Below are 17,998 nucleotides of genomic sequence, written 5' to 3'. Positions count from 1 at the left end.
CAATTAACAACCTCAGAACAGGACTTGCTTACTGTTTAAGACTGCACAGAACCATATAGCTTGGCAGTGGCAAATTTCTCACCAGTGCCATAGCTGGATTGCTATAGCTGGGTTGTGAAAATGCAGAAAACAGAAATGTGACATTTCTGTGTGTTTCATGTATCAGTGGGAGCAAGGCTACGTCGCATGTGTGTCGAGCCATGAGGAGACGTTTTAATCAGAAGAAACTAATCTTCTTCTACAACTACCTCTTCTCTCAGAGCTGAAACAGCTGATCACTCATCTGAGTGTCATGTCATGTTCACTACATCAGAACAAGGAAAAGGTGTTTCCATGTCCCATTTAGCGCATTAAGTCTTCATTAAAAAAGGCATATACCACCTCAAGTGAGCGCAAAAACTTTTTTTTGGAGAAATTGGGGAAGTTTTTTAAAGTTTTTTTTAACTTTCTTAGAGTGATTCTTCAAAATGTGCGAAAAAAAAAAGTATGTTGACAGAAACAGAGCTTATGTGGCTGCAGGAGTTCAGAACAGAGACCCTTTTTGCAGCACAGTGTGGCTGCAAGCCCATGTTTGGGAAAGTCAGAAATACTGTAAACCAGTCTAGTCCAGTTCGAACTCTCTCCCACACCCTCTCCTCCCTGCTTACTGCCAGTGTAAATGAAAATCAGCACTGTAACTTTAACGAGCAGTGAAAGAGACACTTTTTAGTTTTTCTCCAACAACAATAAATCTCGTTTTGGTTAAAGGAGAGAAACGCAAATCCGCAAGAAACGCAAAGAAATTGTGAAGGAGCATGAACAAAATATAAACACTAGGCGAAACCTGTGTGTTAGACAGTTTTTCCTTTAACTAGAAGCCATGAAGGAAAGCAGAGAAATAGAGTGATACTGAATCAACTCTCTGTGGGGTAAACAGGGTGAGGAACAGCCTTGGCGTCATAGGCCCCCCCTCAGTCTTAATTCATCTATGCTCCTCTGCCAAGAAGTAAAACACAGATAGCCAAAGTTCTTCTGAAATGCTGCTGGAGACCTCCTGCCAAAAGCCGCATAAACATCTGGCTCAGTCAGCATATATACACATAAGCATTGAAAGCTATGCATACGCTCGCACATTCGCAGGAAATAAAGTGACCTAGATTCAGAAGCAGTTAATACAAACAATATGTGGGAGGACAGGCAGGCTGGCAGTTAGAGACAGAGAGAGGGAGAAACAGGGCAGCCGAGCAGTGCAAGATAAGCAGAGATCAGGACTGTACAGTGGTTTTCTACAGAAATGTGGAGTAATTTTTACGTTATTTTAAGCTTATGCTATTAAGTCTGTGGAAGAAAATGTGAATAACTGTGTTTCCATTAACTACCATTGTGCAATAGTCTCAAGAAAAGTATTTATGTAGTCGTAACAAATGAAAAGGACAAGCATGTAGTGACAACAAAACAGGATGGGTAACTTAAGCTAAACAATCTTTGCAAGTTTGTTTCTTGAGCACTGATCTGGAAATGATGGACAGTATTAAATGGATAAACCAGTCATACATAAGGTGTGGCTGCTTCAAGACAATGAAAGCAAATGCACCGGTTGACCTCTTAAACCTGAAGTATGCCTGTTATTGTGTATCAAGCAGGCTTGCAGAACAGCAGTCTTACAGTACTTTTACTTCAGCCATAAGACACCTTCAAAATACATTGTTGAGTTAACTCAGCATCGGGCAATTTCTCCTGCAGAGTACAGTTCAGGAATCTATATATTCTGGCTTTCAAAGGAAAAAAGAAAAGGAATAATTTGATATGAAGCATTTCTGCACCATTTCTGCACCAACTAAGTAAAGCTCATATCTTTTAATCAGTACTATGCAAGTAAGTCAAAATGGTGCATGACATGGAGTGAAATGCAGCATCCCACAAACAGCTCCAGAGACGCAGACCACAGCGGTGTTATTTATGTCAGATTTTTGTCTTCCCACATTAGAATGACAGGACGGGATTTAGGTGGAAAATCCGAAAAGTGGGCGTTTACAAGAGAGAGTTGTGGATATGAAAGGTGGAGCCAGATGGAAAAATGGAAGTATTACGTGCATGAGGCATGAGTACCTCCTGTTTCTGTTCCACCCTCCAGCTCTGGCTTGCCTCCCAGCACGTTAGCAGCGATGTTGTTTACCATGTTTAGGATGGCATCTAAAGGAAAAGAACACACACAGGCATGACATTCCTGATAAGTTTACAGGCAGCAGCTTGTGGCTAAACACGGATCAATAAAACCACAGGCTCTGGCATTTGTTGTTCCTTTTTCTCCTACGTTTCTTTCTGACACCGCTATTCTGAACTGCTTCTACACTATTTCCCCTACTCCAGCTTTCTTTTGCAGTTTTTCCTGCACACTTTCCTTCAGCTCTCATTCATTCTTGTCCAGTTCCCCTCCGAGTCTGCCCTTCTAAAAGATATATTATATTCCTCTGCTGTTTTTCATGCTTTGATGCTCTGAGCCCTGAAGATTTGTGTGTACAGTGTTTGTGTGTGCACCGGTCCTCCCTTTGCTAAGTCAGGAGACAGAAGGGCACCAGTGTGTTTGCACATGTGTGTGTATTTTATAAAGACTAGCGCAAGCAGCAACTTCTCTGCAACCCAAACCTCAGCATACATCCATATGTGTGTGTGATACCATATGAAGCAGAGTAAGATACTGAGGAAATATTTCTGCCTCACAGGGAAGTCCATATCTAACACCAGACCGGATCATAGTAAAAGACTTGAAAAATATACCTGCTTTTAACTCTAAATACTTATTAATGCGTTATTGAGTTACTGTCTAAATTTATTCTGCTATCTAAGGACAATAAAGCAAACACAAAACACAAAATGGATCTAATCTTCCGTTGATATCAACTGTATTGCTGTATATTATTATTATTATTATATTGTCATTTATTCTTGTTAATGCACTGTATATGCATGTGTGCGTCTGTGTGTACATACTGGTTGCAGAGCCAAGCAGGTTTTTAGAGGCCTTGACCTCTGACGGTTGGTAGCCAGGCGGATAGTCTGAAGAGAAGGACATACTGCAGGTTATATCTAACAAAATACATACCTAGACTTAAAAATCCACAAAATAAAATTCAATCACATTCAACACTTAATAAATTAGATTTTTTACAACAACATATACAAAATTCTGCCTGAATTGAGGAGTCAGTAAGGATAAATGAGGTGCAAAAGGCCGGCTGGTATTAATAGTTAACTTTGGTGACATTTGGTGACTAAGTTGAAGAGCAAGAATGTTATTTGACCCTCTTCTCACGGTCCTTTGCTGTCTTAATTTGCAGCGTATGTATTGTGCTGTCAGGTGAGGCAGTTTAAAATAACGTTCATGTTAATACCTGCATTTATTGTCTTCTGTTAGTTAAGTTACGTAAAAATGGTTCAACCAATGCTGCAAAAGTAGCTGGACAATTCCCTTTAAAAGACACAAGAGATCACCAGCTTACCATAGTCTTCATCCAAATACTCCAGTCTTTCTGAAGGGTACTGGGAATCTGCTATCTCCTCATACTCCTCCACCATGCTGGTACCAAACACCCTAGACAAAACACACAGACACACACACACAAACACATATTGTGTTACACAAACAAACCTTAGGTAACTGCAGAAAAAAACATGGGCTGTTATTACAACACAGAAGAGGTGGCAAAATGTTTCTGGAGAATAGATGCTCTTTAAGACATGCTGCTCAGATCAGATTTTAAGAAAAAATTAATAAAAAAAGAGAATCTCAAGTACTTTGACCTTCTTTAATGCACCTTAAAACCCCAACAGCGATTCATTCCAAACTAGTCCCTGAAAACCCTGGGACACACATGTGGACACACACGCAGAGCTTTTTGTGTGTACACTTGTTCTATATTAATCATACAGCACGATAAACCCAGGTGAAGTGTGTTTCCCTACAATCATAAACACAGTACAGTATGAAGTAACATTTCTGTCTTGTTACTTTATTCAGTTAATTTAACAGCTCATTTGTAGGTGGGGTCTAAGTCCTTTGTGTGGTGGAAAATGAGCTGAAGAGAAAATGTCTGTGTACAAGAAAATGCTTGAACTTTGGTGTAAATTTTTGTGCAGCAATTGCAGTGACCACATTCTGTATTTAATAAGTGCATATGGCAAAAAAACAAGACTTGAAATACAGCAGAATTCAAGGATTTATGACAGAACATAGTGTGAAGTGAGACACTGGAGTCTTTCTTCAGGACAATAATAATAAAAAAACATTAAGAATTGTACATTTTTCACCTGTGTAAAATAAAAGTTGTATTACTTGTTGAAATCTTGAACAAAGCTGTGTATAATTTTAAGAACAGGCGCACACAATTTCCTGTTTCTATTTATATATAAGAAGAAAGGGCAGTAACCTTGTGTATAAATTCTTCAACTTTGAATTATTTAATGATGACTTAAAAATACAAAAAGAGAAGCCTTTGAATAGAAAATGAACTGAGGCGAGCTACAGTATTTATTATCTTACCTGATGAGACTGAGCGGGCAGAAGTGTTCTGATCCAAAGTGGGAGAGGAGTTCAACCTGCGGGGAAAGTGGACAAACTGTTGCACTGAAATATCATCTACACCTTCACAACAATGCCAACGCCAATAATGTATGTGCGCCCACTCCATAAACCCACAATACCACCACACACCTGAAAATAAACACTAGAATTGCCAAGCGTTGACAATACGGTTTGTGTGCATGTTCTACTTGTTCAATATCTTTCACATGCATTAAACATGTTGCTCTGCCAAAGCTCACCCACTAAAGTGTATGACAACATTACAGGAGTGCATTAACGGCTAATCGTAACCTCCGACAGAGAGAGAAGAGGGCTAACCTTTATGTACTTGATGAACATCTGATGCGAGAGGAAGACAGGAGGAGGACAGGAGGAGAGAGAAAGAAAACAAGAGAAAGAAATGAGTAAGGACTGATTCAAGCTACAAGCGAGTCAGGCATTTGCATACAGTCTGGCTCTTTCATAAGACAAACACACTGCTGGTATATGCTGAATCGTTATTCTGTAACAGGCCACAGACAAAATACTACAACCCTGACAGCAAAAAAGTTGGCAAACCGTATAAAACGCAAATAAAAACAGAATGAGATCATTTGCAAATGAACTCTGTTCACTGATGGTGGTTCCCGAGCCCATGTTGTGATATCCTTTACACAATCATGTGTTCACAAAGTGAACTTTTCCAGTCTTTTGTTGCTCCTGTCCCAACTTTGAAATGTGTTGCTGGTGGCGAGTTCATTATAAAGTTATAAAATTAGAGAAGTTGAACATTACACATACTGTCTTTGTACTGTTTTCAATCGATTATAAGTCAAAAAGTATTATCAAATGATCACAGTCTGTTTCATCCATGTTTTTACACAGCGTCCCAACTTTTTTTGGAGTCTGGGTTGCAGAAAGAGGTTTCTAACAAACAGTTAGAAAGATGCATACGCAAGACAGAGGGACAGAGAGAGGCAGACACGCTCAGGATGGATGTAAGACATCAGAACAAGACGTAACAGTTTTCAGCTACTTAGATAAGAGTGGTACCGGAAGCAGGCAATCCTCAAACTCTCGAGACAAAAAATCCGTTTATGTAACAAAAACACAATCATTTTATAACAGAGCACACAAATCTCAGAAGGACCCACTCACAACACCCACACTCGCCACATAAAAAGAATAATCATCTGAGCAAAAAGTCTGCACAATGAATATTTAGTGAGTAACACTGAGGGTAGAAGAGTGACAGACAGTTCAGAAAAGCATACTTATCGTTTATTAAATTAACACTTGTTCAAATCGGTGTAGCCTAGTGTTGTCCTGTGACCAGTAACATTTCTGTTTTGTGTGAAAACTGGATAGATTCAGCACTAATTGAAGCTTAGAAAGACCAGACACCCTACATGTAATTAATTTTCACTAAAAGATGCTCGGTCATCAGTCAGTCAGGATGGAGCACACTTTGAATGACTGAATAAATACAGCGAACAATACACTCAGCGTCAAGGAGGCTATGTGTGTGACTGAACCAGAAGAAAAATAGATGATTAGCAAAGGACACTTTTCCTTGTTTATTTATGCTTCAATTTAAGCCAAGAGGAGACTAATTTGGGTGAAACTGTGGATGTAGAGATGCAGAAAGCAGTGAGTGTAAACTCTGCAGCCAGAGTTGCAGGTAGGAGTTTGTATCAGCTGACACCGACGCCTGAATGAATTGGATTCGCAAATAAAATTTCCCCTGCTTACACACAAAAGGTCCTGCTTTCAGTGGCACAAATCAGTGTTTAAAAGTCTGAAGTTTAAAGTAATCTTAGTAGGAACAACTTTAAGAAACTTGAGCAGGATGCAAACAATTAAACACTGATTTAATGATGATTTAATTTCCTGACTGTCAGCAGTGTTTGGCCCAGATTGCAACAGAGTTGGACCAACTTGGCCAGTTAGTTGTGACACCCAGTACTCAAATATAATCAAGCTGACAGTAATGCGTATCTGCCCTTTAGTTCTTACAAAGGGAGTTCTGTCATGAAATCTCACATTCATTCACACCAAGTCATACTTCTGCATCAGGGAGGGGTTAAAGGCAGTGCTAACAGCATGACTAACTTACCATGAAGTCATAAGTGAGTCCCCTGAGCTTGAAACACAGCTTTAACCCATGTGTATGAATGCATCTGTGTATATTCATTGACTAGGAACTGTAAGTTCTGATAATAAACAAATTAATTGTTTATTGTTCTTCTCCTTGAAACATAAGTGTGTGATTAGCTCAGGAGGAAGAAAAAAGCTGTACCTTCACATATTTAGCATAAAGCTGCTCATCCAGTGGGAAGCTCTGGACTATGCGCTCATCTCGGGCATGGAAAGTACCCAGCTTTACCCACTTGTTGGTAGGATATCTGCAGAGAGAACATGGGAAAGGTAAGATGCCTGTGCGTGAGGGCTACATTGTGCTTCAAATTAAATTTGGCATGTTCTCAAAGGCTGGTGCAAATGCCAATGTACTCCATGTGACTGGAGGTCTGTCCTTCCATGCCAGAGGGTGAATTTATGAGTTGTGGTGCGAGATGACGCTGGAAATAAATCCAGACAAGACAACACAAGCTCAGGCTGCACTAAAGTTAGAGCTGATAATATAGGAGGAAGGGGATGATTTTAACCAGTCCTCCTCTGGGTATGTATTTTTTTATATGGCGCTGCTGCAATTTCAAAGGCTGCACATGATGCATTTTAAAATTGCCTACAGACATTATGACTTTACATTAGCCATGCTTAAAGCGAAGAAATATGATAATTGCAGGTTTCTGTACATGCTAAACTTGATCACCACAACTTCTTCCTGTCCTGAAAAAGATTTCACTCACAGGTACTGACCAGCTGCTTTCTTCTACTGGTGTTTAATAAACCAGGCCAATACACGCAATAATCCTTCCTGCCTGTTCTCTCAATTGTTAATTGTTGATTGCAGACGACATACCACTGTGACCGACAACAAAAGAACTGGACTGGAAGCCTGCAGATGCTGCAGCATAGCACAATGCAGTGCTTTTAGTTTGTCACAAATCAACCTCACGCCTGTGAGAACACGCCAATCAATTTTGATGTTGGCCGAATTTATAAAAAACAGGACTGTCAGGGGTATGAACACCAGGGCCTGCGACAGAGGAGACGTTGAGATCCCTTCCAGATGCACTACATTTGGTAGAAATGTGGTGTCTGTCTTGGGGGGGACATCTGGAGCAGTCTTCCCTCCACAATAAGGGAATGTCTTACATATTCCTCTTTTAAAGGAAAGCTCAAAGACTGGTTAAAGGATGACCAGAAGTGTGTCCATTAAGTAGACTGAGACAACTGGATCTCGTTAAGTTGGACTGTACTCAATTGTGTGCTTGACAATGTAATTTTGAAATGTGTATTTTGTAATTGTATTTATATGTTATGTGTACTTCCATGTTTTTAATGTGTACTTCCATGTTTTTATATTAGGCAATTAACATTCTAGCCAAGGACTACAGTTGAAAATTAGCTAATCAGCTATAAACTGGCACATTTACAGCAATGTCCATCAATGTACACTGTCCTAAATAAAAAAAATAAAAATAAAAATACACAGCCAGATTGAACATACAAGAAACAAAGTGAGTATACCTGTCACTGATGGAAACTAAAAAGTCTTTAGGTGTTGATGAAAAGAGCTCAAAGTTAGCGATGTCCAGCTGCTTGACTTGAATAGGCTCACAGAGCTCTATCACAAACCTGGAGAGAGGTAAACAAAGAATGTTTATTAACAGACAAACACATATGAAACTTGTATATCTGCAATCAGGCTGTGTTACAGGCAGAACTGTGTGTGTAGCAGTAGTGTTTGTCCGTGCACCCACCAGATTTTGTTGCTGCAAGGATTTAGCATGTAAAGGTCCATATTCTCCATGAGAATAGCTGAAGTGCTCTGAAGAAGAAACAGAAGAATGTAGAGATTTTGGAGCAGGTTTCATCCATTTGCTGATACAACAGAACAGTATGACAGCTGTATCCTCAGCTGTGTGACTGCGAAGTGTTTGTGTGTAGGCAACAGGGGACAGGAGCGATGTGTGTCTAACCTTGGCCTCATTGTTGGCAGAGAGTATCTTGGCACCACACTCCACAGAGGCATAGTTATTCTTGAAGTTTTTCTGGACCTTCTTCACTGGATGGGGGCTGCCACTGGTTGAGGTATAGAGAGACTGACCTGGACAGAGACGGAGTGTTACATTCGACCAATTACAGACACTGGAAAAAAAAAGAGCGTTGCCTGGGAGGAACGAGTAGAGGGGTTACGCAACACACATAGACACACGCTCTGCTGACCACTGCACATGACGTGCACAGGGAGAAAGAGAGAACAGAGAGGGACATGGGGAGAGAGATAGACGGGAATAGAACACAAGGAAGGAAGCAAAAGAGAAAAGGGGGTAGAGGTAGAGGAGGTAGACAATGCACAAAAAACTAGTGCCAAGAAGGACAAAGACGCTGCACAATTAGATGCAGATTAAAACTGACATCTAAAGGCCTCTTTTGTCTGTAGAAGCGATGCTGCAAATTGAGCCTGGGCCTGTGTCAGAAACTGAGATTAACATCATTAGGCCATCTTGGAGCTGTGCAGCTTTGTGAGACCAAAAGCCACGAAGAGAGAGAGAGAGACTCTGGATCCAAACTAAGTTACGGGACACTGCACACAGTTGTTGATGTAGCATCTCTCTTTCCATTTGTGCACAAACCTCTGAATGTGTGCTTTAATAATGTATGCACTTACTTTTCTCTTTCTCCACCTCCATGACTTGTTTCTTCCACTCGTCGAAGGTGGGGATGTCTTCTTTGCTGGGCACTGAGGGATCTGTCTCCCTGGCAGTACTGGCATCCCCTGCCTGAAACACACACACAGATATATCACACACAGGCTCACAGTGACAGACATCCCTCACCAAATCTCCTTATATGCTTATATCTTGATATGCAAGAACATAGCATATATGAATATGATGAGATTATTTGTATCCTGGTATTTGCGATGCATTACATGAATTGCATGCTCTGACCAGCCACTAACACAAAGGCATAGTATGTGTTAGAACAATCAAATGACTCCCATCCACAGCTCATGGCAGTCAGTTAGCCCCTGGCCACTAAAGCATTGAGATGCACTGAGCTGTGAATAATATTTTGATGGATTATATAAGCACCCTTTTGGACCTCACGAGAGTCTGATCCTAAAAATCCACCGACTCAGACGGCCTCTTATGTAAACACCCGAACAGTTCCGACAGGAGTCATTACCAGCCACTTACAGATTAGTCACCAGGCCTTGGCTGTGAAAAAGCAGAATAATGTACAAACACAAAACTCCCACAATCCCCGTGAAAGTACGTAAATTCCCCCGGATACACTCGTCTTTCATTATCGTCCAACCATGAAAAAGCAACTGAAAGTAAGCTGACTCAGCTCCTGCCACTTGAAACATTCAAAAGCTGTCCATTGCAAACAGCTGTGCACACTGATCATACTTTGATCTCACAGTTGTGATTTTTCACCACCTGTCCATGTTTATATCTGATTAGGGTTGAACAGTCAAATTTTACTTCAAAGCTTGTATATCTCTGCCCATATCGACTGAAAAGACTCACGCTCTGCTCAAAAATTGAACTGGAACTCATGAGAACCGCTCATACTTTTGAGTGCTGCACTGATAATTCTTGAATTTGGCATGTTGTAATCACTTAGACACCTTGTTTCTCCATTTAATTTATCTTACATACATGTGAGAAATATTGGGGAACCACACATTTCTTACCTTCTGTTCCTGGTGGTGTTGGGAAGTGTTGCCCTCCAGGTCCAAATCCGATAATCCATCCTCCAGCTCCGGTTGCTGCTGTTGTTCCTGGTCCACATGGCCTGAAGAGGACTGGACCTCTGCTTCTGGACCAGAGCTAGGGCTCTGGTCTGACCGCTGGTCCTCTATGCCAGCCTCATCCACACTATAGCACAGACATGGGGGCAAGGAGGTAGAGAGGGAGGAGGAATTGGAGGGAAGAGAAGGTAATGGAGACGGGAGGAATAAGGATAAGAAGAAGAAGGACGGGGAATACGAATAAGTCCTCTGCAATGTTGGACATACGATGCAAAGCATAAAAAATGATCAGTTTATTCAAAAGCTCTGACAGTCCTCGGTGGTGAGCAGGCAAAACGATGGAAAAAAGGAAATTCAAAATAAAAAAGCAGCAGAAAGTGGAGAGCAAGGCCAGCGGTCGACGGTTGCGCACAGCAGAGAGGTGTAGCTTGTTACTTCATTACCTGTCTCTGTGCTTTGATTGGCTTCTGGGGGTTAGAAACTCACCTGAGGAGAGGGCTGCCAAAAGGAGAGTTTTCACAGGTTGCCAGTTCGGGGGGAATGACCCCGCACTGTGAATCAGAGTGCTCGGCAAAGACAAAGTTGTCTACTGGGAGTTCATCTCCTGCACTGGCAACCCACACTGCACTGAGGGAAAGAAAGGACATGGCGTTTACCACACCTCCACACACTGGGGAGGGTAGAGACAAGAGGATGGGGTGTAAGAGAGGTAGGGAAGGGGACGAGGAAGAGGAGATAAATGACACAGAGCAGAGGTAGAAACAGAGAGAGAGAGAAAAAGCAGGAGAAAGAGGGAGTGGAGAAAGAAATGGATGGATGAAGGGAATGGAGAGGTTGCTCGCTGGTGGGACGGTTGAAGGGCGTGTCTTAAATGCTCTGATGTTGACAGACGATTTTGTTCAACACAAATGTTGCCGCTGGATGGACGTATTCTTCTTGAAGGTTCAGTCCAGGGGAAATCCAGACTGATCCTGGTCAAAGTTCCTTGTCCACACAGGTGATTTTCCACAAAGTCCATGACTTTCCATACAAAGTCCATTTGAGAAAATTTCACTCTACATGAGTCGTTCCGTGTGATTTCATGAAGCTGTCCGCTAATTCCATGAAAAGTGACTTTGAGCTATCCGGGATGTCGGGCCAACTCTCCTTTGAGCTTCTCTTTTAGTTTGTGATCAGTCAGTAACAGTGGTTCAATCAAAAAAACAAAATAATTGAAATAAAACAACTGAAGGGAACAAAAGTTAACCAACAAAAATATCAAAGAAAATGTGAAACCTCTGGCATGATAATGGCAGCATTGGGAAACAGTCACACCTGGACTGGGTTGAAGTTGGCTTTAACCATCATAAGAGGAACATGCATTTTCTATATATTTTTAGTTCACCAATGTGACTTCTCTGTGGTTATAGCCAACTTCTAATGCCAGAGAACAGGTCTCTGGATTGAGGAAGAGAATCTAAACTTACCCTGTGTGGGTCTGGCCGGCACTCAGTGAGGTAGGTGTGTTTTCAGCTTCATCTGGGGATGTGGCTGGATGTGAGTCCAGACTGGGGTGTGCAGCAGGAGCGTCACTGAAGATCTCTGCTGGCGCTGGGGCATCTGTGGACGCTTGGCCCTGTGCTGGAACCGGTTCTGGCGTGGACACAGGGACTTCCTGGTCGTGGTCTTGGGTGTCAGTCTGTAGGTCTAAATCAGCCTGGGGGTCTGGGTGGGGTTCTGGCTCAGGAGTGACAGGTACAGTATCAGACTCTGGTTCCGGCTTGGTCTCCTTCACCTCAGCTTCCTGAGGATTCACAGTCTGTTGAGAGAAAACACAAAAAACATTCACAGAGAAAATATTATCCATCAGCAGCTAATAAAATAAAAAGTCAGCACCATCTCTAATACTCTAATAGTTTCATAAACCTTTCTTGAGTATTCAGTCAAACATACTATCATATTTGAACTGAGTTTTAGGCACAATTCCTAACAAATCCAGCCAAAAATAGGTTTAAAAGCCATAAGTGGAACCTAACAGGAGACCAACTTCTTTCCTCATTTACCATTTTTATGTGTGTTGTCCTATTTAGGGACTAAAACTCTTACAGAATCCTGGTTAAAGAAAGTTTAAATATATAAAAATATGATTCATGATCCAGCTTTCTTTTTCTTTATCAAGACACAGTGTATGACGTTACCTCTTCTTGGTGTACATCGTGTGTTGCCAGCTTCTCTAGTGCTACTCTCTCTGTCTCTAGTCCCATATCGTATGATGTGTGTGCTGTCCATTCTTCCAACACCTAGGGAAAAACAAATAAAAAAAAAAACTCCACATCACCACACGCTCCACATTCTTGTACAGCAGCTTAAAATATTGATCAAGCAGTTACAACATATGAAATCTCATTGACAAAAATGACGCACCACCGCAGGAAGACAATTCAATCTCTTTGAAAGACGTTATTGATGGATTTTGTTTAGTTTTAAAAATGCCTTTTTGTGTGAAAATGTCAGATGTGAAAGGTCTTTGCATTTCAGGTTGTGAAAAAAGCCTTTTGTTGATGGACAAAGACCGTGTTATAAAGGCCAGTGACAGACTGCCAGGCCTGTTGAACTGCCCTGGCATGTCTGTTTGTTGCTGGACCACAAACAATGATTCCCCTTCTTCTGTACTTTCACATGCATACCAAAACACACTCGCTTCCCCAAATCATCATTCATGCTAATACGCGCACATGTGCACGCGCACACACACAACTCTGAGCGCCCATTCATAATTGCTGAGGGAACCAAATATTTAATCCAGGCCCAGCTCTGAGCCAGCATCAGTCCACCTCAGGGAAACTCTAGTTGACTTAAGATGGATTAGTCTCAAACATTATTCAGCACCTCATGCGGAGAATTGGGTAAACATTGTGGACTCTGAACTCTAACCCCACAGGTCTTGTCCAAACCTGTTTAACAACCACTTACATGACTCATATAGAGAAACCTACCTTATGTTCTTGACAACGTGTAACCGGGCAGTTTTCTAAGTAACTTTTTACTCTAATCTTCATGTTAGACAGATATGGTGAAAGGACTGATATGTCGTTCTCTTCTTCCACCATTGACCGGCTCACCTCAACAATCCAGGACCTCCCAGATCATTCACACAATTATTTACAGTTACTCCTCCTCCTCTCTCCATGCCACCGACTTCTCACCAGGGGTTAGTGGGCCACAAAAGTGCATAAACCAACTCCCACCACTGTTCTCTTAGTGTTCCGCTAACTCAGCACAAATACACGTCACCACTAGCAGTGAGTCTAATAATACTGCTCGCCATCTCACAGCCAGCCAACAAGATGAACCAGCAATGTATGCACCGAAGGCACAGCGACCAGGCCATATGGTTCAAGGCCTGGCGACCTGATACTCGCCAGTGAGCTCCCCCCTGGCTCCAGGAACAGGCCCTAGTTACTCAGTTGCAGGTGAGGTGCTGCATCTCCTTCTTGACCGATTCATGCTCACTGAATACAATAATTCCCATACCCAGGTGTGGAATTAATTATCAAAATTAAAAAATGCATAAGAAGTTGGATTTTTATTTGACATCATTTATCAAATGTATGTGTTCTTCAAAGTAAAGGTGCCAAACTTAATCGCACCTTGTGTTGCGTGGAGTCCTGCTCCTGCTCCTGCTCCTGGCCTTCAGGGTTGTTGTCCCCAGGAGACTGACCTGGACCAGACAAGCTCTGCTCTGAACAATACACATGTTGACTGGGGTACCTGAAACACAAACAGGGGGGAAAAAATATATCAGCACAATGCAAGCTTATTGTGATGACCATACAAGAGGAACATGTAGGGTAATCAATGCCCGTTACTGTACACGTAGGTGCAAAACATGATGAAAATATATCATCATTAACACCCTGCATCACTTAGCTAGTTCCACATCATAGTAAGGGTTAAAAACATAGATAAGAGGTTAAAAACAGCACAATATGCTGTAAGCAATGGGTGCCTTTGAACTAAGAGAATGCTGAAACTGTACTATATCACATCCTCCACAGTTGAGGCACTTCCTGGAAGGGAAAACTGACACAAGCTGTTTGGGCACAGGCAATGAAAATACTGTGCGTTTAGGAGAGCACAGGAGGCTGAATGTGCAATGAGAATAAGCACAAAGGGAGAGAGATTAACTCAAGGGAGAGAAAGTACAAATATGACAGACAACAAGACAAATGCAGAAAGTGAACAATCATGTGTAAATAAACAGTGAAACACAATTCCACTATTGTTATTTGTGCACTCTTGTAAACTGCTCAAGGCAAACTCAGTTCTTTGAATCAGTCTTCTCTGACCCCTCCTCCTTGTTAATTTTGGTTTATAAGGCTTAGCAGGGCCCGGGCTATTGCTGCAACTCATTCAGGTGTCAATAAAAGTCAGTCTTCTTTCAACTCACATGTGTGTGCATGTGAGCAACTTTTATAGCTGTGGAAAGTTTCATTTCAGCCTCTGTGTGTTTTGCATACCTAGCGGCTGTTTTCTTGTCCACTCAATTATGCTCAACTACTTTCAAGGCTACCCATAACATGCAGTTCAGAACGGAAGCAAAACAGAGCTGCTCTGTACCTGAAGTGTGCTCAAGGCCAACAGGGCCGACATGAAGAGCGGAAGCCTGGAACACAGACTAACCTACATTATCTCTGCCAGGCAATGGGGCTACTGTAAAAACAGGAGCAAGTTTTCAGTGCAGGACAGCATATAGTCCTGATGACAGAGAGTGCAAAATACATTGGAATGCGAAGGTGGAGCAAGCTGGAGTAATAGAAGACAGACAGGTCAAGAGAATGATAAGAAAACAAAACAGAAGAAGATAGGGACACAGAAAAGAGACAGACAGCTAGTTCTCAGTTGGTTACCTTATCAGCAGAGTTGAAATTAAGTGTGGAGGAAGGGAAAAATGAAGCTGAGGTGTGTCTAAACATGTTCCCTCTCTGCTATGATGCTAACAGGGTTTTTCCACACCTCACTCACTAACTATATATGTGCTCAACTTCTATGAACTTCAATGAGTCAGTCAGCAGATTGAGTTAAAGTGAAAGGCATCAACATAAAAAGCACAAAGACACACACCGATACACACAACATTACTGTCAAAGCAGATGAAAAACCTCTGTAGCATCTTTAGGCAATGTGCTTAAAGATGCAACACATACACTGTTTGTTTATCCTGAAGGCATGTGTACATTATGGAAATGCAAATGCAAAACTAAGAGCACGACGGCACATTGCATCCGTGAAATAAGGCACAAAGACGCAACGCTCTGATAGAAACAACCATGTGATGTGAAACTGGAGCGGTTACCCTTGAGCAGTCAAATATCAACGTTCGGAGAGAGCAGGACACATGGGCAGGCATGTTAGCACCCTGTCAGCCTGGCTGTCGGGAGGAGGGAGATGAGCAGTGAGCACAAATACTCACAATTACATAGAGGCAACCATCTGTGCCAGTCAGTGTCCCGTCACTCAGAGAGCCTCTCCATCTGGATTCTGTTCATTACATCTGAGGTGATTGAATGACGAGATTAAAGACGACAAGAACATCCAGCTGAGAGTTAATTTGTAAGAGGATCTTTTGAAAGCTGAGCTATATGCCCTATCAGATTTATGAGCAAACGACAACTCAGAAAGAAAACCAAATACCAAATTTATTAGAATTTTTGGACACGAGTGTTGACACATTACTGAAAATACAACATGTTTTTCCTGCTGGGTATATTGTAGTGAATTAAACTGAGGCTTGGTGGCGAAATTGATACCGCTGCCTTTTTTATGGTTGACTCATCTTCACCTGAATGTTGAACATGGGTGCAAAATGTCACGTCTAAGCAGAAACACTCCCTCCTCAATTCAGAGAGATGGCTCACTCTGCCAACATGACGTGACATTTACTGATGTTTTGGACATGATGAAATTCATGCATATTCCTATACTGTACATGCTAACTGCTCAAAATATATGCTTTCAGCTAAAGGGCTATGAGGGGACACAAAGCCAGTGAAGGAAACCTAAGAGCCGAGCAGTGTACAGATACTAAGGGGTAAATATGAACCACGAGCTAATATAGGCTCTGGCTAAACTTAGCTTTCCATAGCTTTAAACTATGTAACTGTGTTGCGTTTCACATGCCCCCTCGGTCCCCCACCCTCAGACTGTAAAACATCCATGGATGTGCACGGAGACATCCTTACTGAGGATGACACGAACAAAATTATGTAACACACTGCTGTGAAAATGAAATGCCAGCAAATTATGGTGACAACATATAATCCCTGTACAACAAATCTAATGATTAAAGTCAAGCGTATATTTAGAATTTTTGTTCCTCAACATCATAGCAAAAATATTTTCTAGAGTCAAAACTATGAACATGTCCCCTTTATCTATAAAGCATCAAAGTATGTGTTCAGTCAAGACAGATGTACTATTTGCCCCCAACAGGAAAAACGAAGTTAAACAACACACTCAAAGATCATAACAGCATACGATGTGAGGTAGAGAACGACACTGCAATACAGGAAGAGCTAACACTAACATGGAGGCATCGTAAATAGTAAAAAAATCTGATTCCTGGCAATGAATGCATCACTTAGCTTCCTTCCAATCTCTCTCAGTATGTACGGTAGCTCATGGTGCTTCAAATGTGTGCAGTCTGTATGAGTTATTCAAAAATTATTCATGACTTGACCTGCAGACGGGCAGACAGTAGAGAGATAAAAAAGCAGTTGGGAAAGAGCTTGAACTTAAATACAGTGGTAGAGAGATAAAAAACAAACAAAAAAAAAACCACACAAAGTCAATGATGAAAAAGGGAGAGTAACAGGAAGTATTATTGTATATGCAGTCAATAAAAAAATCCTAAAACGTCCTAAGCACACATTATATCATTTTGAGATTGCATTGTTTTAAACACACAATATCAAAAATGTGCAAAGCATCAATGCTTTTCATCAGCATCAAAGTATTCATCCTTGTTTGGTCAGAACTTCGCAGCTGTGAGATGATTACAGGAAAGTGCTTCTAGTGCAGATCTAGTTGAATTTTTGCATGATCTGTTTACTCACTCACTGTTGACTTACTTCAGAATGTCACTACAGGCCTCTTTGCACTGGATGACACAAAGCCTTAGGACTGCGAATTCTCCAGAAGTGTTCTGAATTTCATATCAAGGTCTCATTGTTGCATGTTCTCTGAAACAAACCTAAGATGTTTCACTGTCTAGTTAGAATAAGCAGCTTTAAGCTTTACACTGAGTCACTTATGCACACAATAGAACACATTTGTCTAAAAATGACTACATCTCTGTTATATAGTTTCTTGTATACAGTATCCCAAATGTTGTTCAAACCCAGAGAAATCTATAATTTTAATTTCAGTTTTCAAGGTAACATTGCGTTTCATTTGGATGCCTCCAAAGCCGACATGGGAAAACACCATGATGATACCTGGATGAGAGAGGAAGGAGGTCGGCGAACATGACTGAATGTAACCTAAATAAAACTTTAAGACATTACCTCCTCCATGAACACGTCTGCCCG

The 17,998-nt window shown here is 41.4% G+C and overlaps 1 protein-coding gene across 3 annotated transcripts in view; it reads right to left on the bottom strand.

Annotated features, from left to right (window-relative positions):
- Positions 1 to 17,998, bottom strand: part of suco (SUN domain containing ossification factor) — a 40,668-nt gene that overhangs the window by 8,704 nt on the left and 13,966 nt on the right. The window contains exons 2-16 of one of the 3 annotated variants that reach the window (XM_041934861.1): positions 14,060 to 14,180; positions 12,608 to 12,709; positions 11,897 to 12,228; positions 10,917 to 11,057; positions 10,374 to 10,557; positions 9,339 to 9,450; positions 8,647 to 8,774; positions 8,428 to 8,495; positions 8,195 to 8,302; positions 6,840 to 6,945; positions 4,880 to 4,900; positions 4,520 to 4,575; positions 3,480 to 3,571; positions 2,971 to 3,036; positions 2,089 to 2,172 (exon numbers count right to left, since the gene is read on the bottom strand). In XM_041934861.1, coding sequence (XP_041790795.1) covers positions 2,089 to 2,172; positions 2,971 to 3,036; positions 3,480 to 3,571; positions 4,520 to 4,575; positions 4,880 to 4,900; positions 6,840 to 6,945; positions 8,195 to 8,302; positions 8,428 to 8,495; positions 8,647 to 8,774; positions 9,339 to 9,450; positions 10,374 to 10,557; positions 10,917 to 11,057; positions 11,897 to 12,228; positions 12,608 to 12,709; positions 14,060 to 14,180 — 1,721 coding nt within the window. The remainder of the gene's footprint in view (positions 1 to 2,088; positions 2,173 to 2,970; positions 3,037 to 3,479; positions 3,572 to 4,519; positions 4,576 to 4,879; positions 4,901 to 6,839; positions 6,946 to 8,194; positions 8,303 to 8,427; positions 8,496 to 8,646; positions 8,775 to 9,338; positions 9,451 to 10,373; positions 10,558 to 10,916; positions 11,058 to 11,896; positions 12,229 to 12,607; positions 12,710 to 14,059; positions 14,181 to 17,998) is intronic. The other 2 variants (XM_041934862.1, XM_041934863.1) reach the window with 2 other exon arrangements.

The sequence above is a fragment of the Chelmon rostratus genome, chromosome 4 (assembly GCF_017976325.1).
Source record: "Chelmon rostratus isolate fCheRos1 chromosome 4, fCheRos1.pri, whole genome shotgun sequence".
Lineage (NCBI taxonomy): Eukaryota > Metazoa > Chordata > Actinopteri > Chaetodontiformes > Chaetodontidae > Chelmon > Chelmon rostratus.
This window is presented reverse-complemented; position numbering and strand designations above follow the sequence as displayed.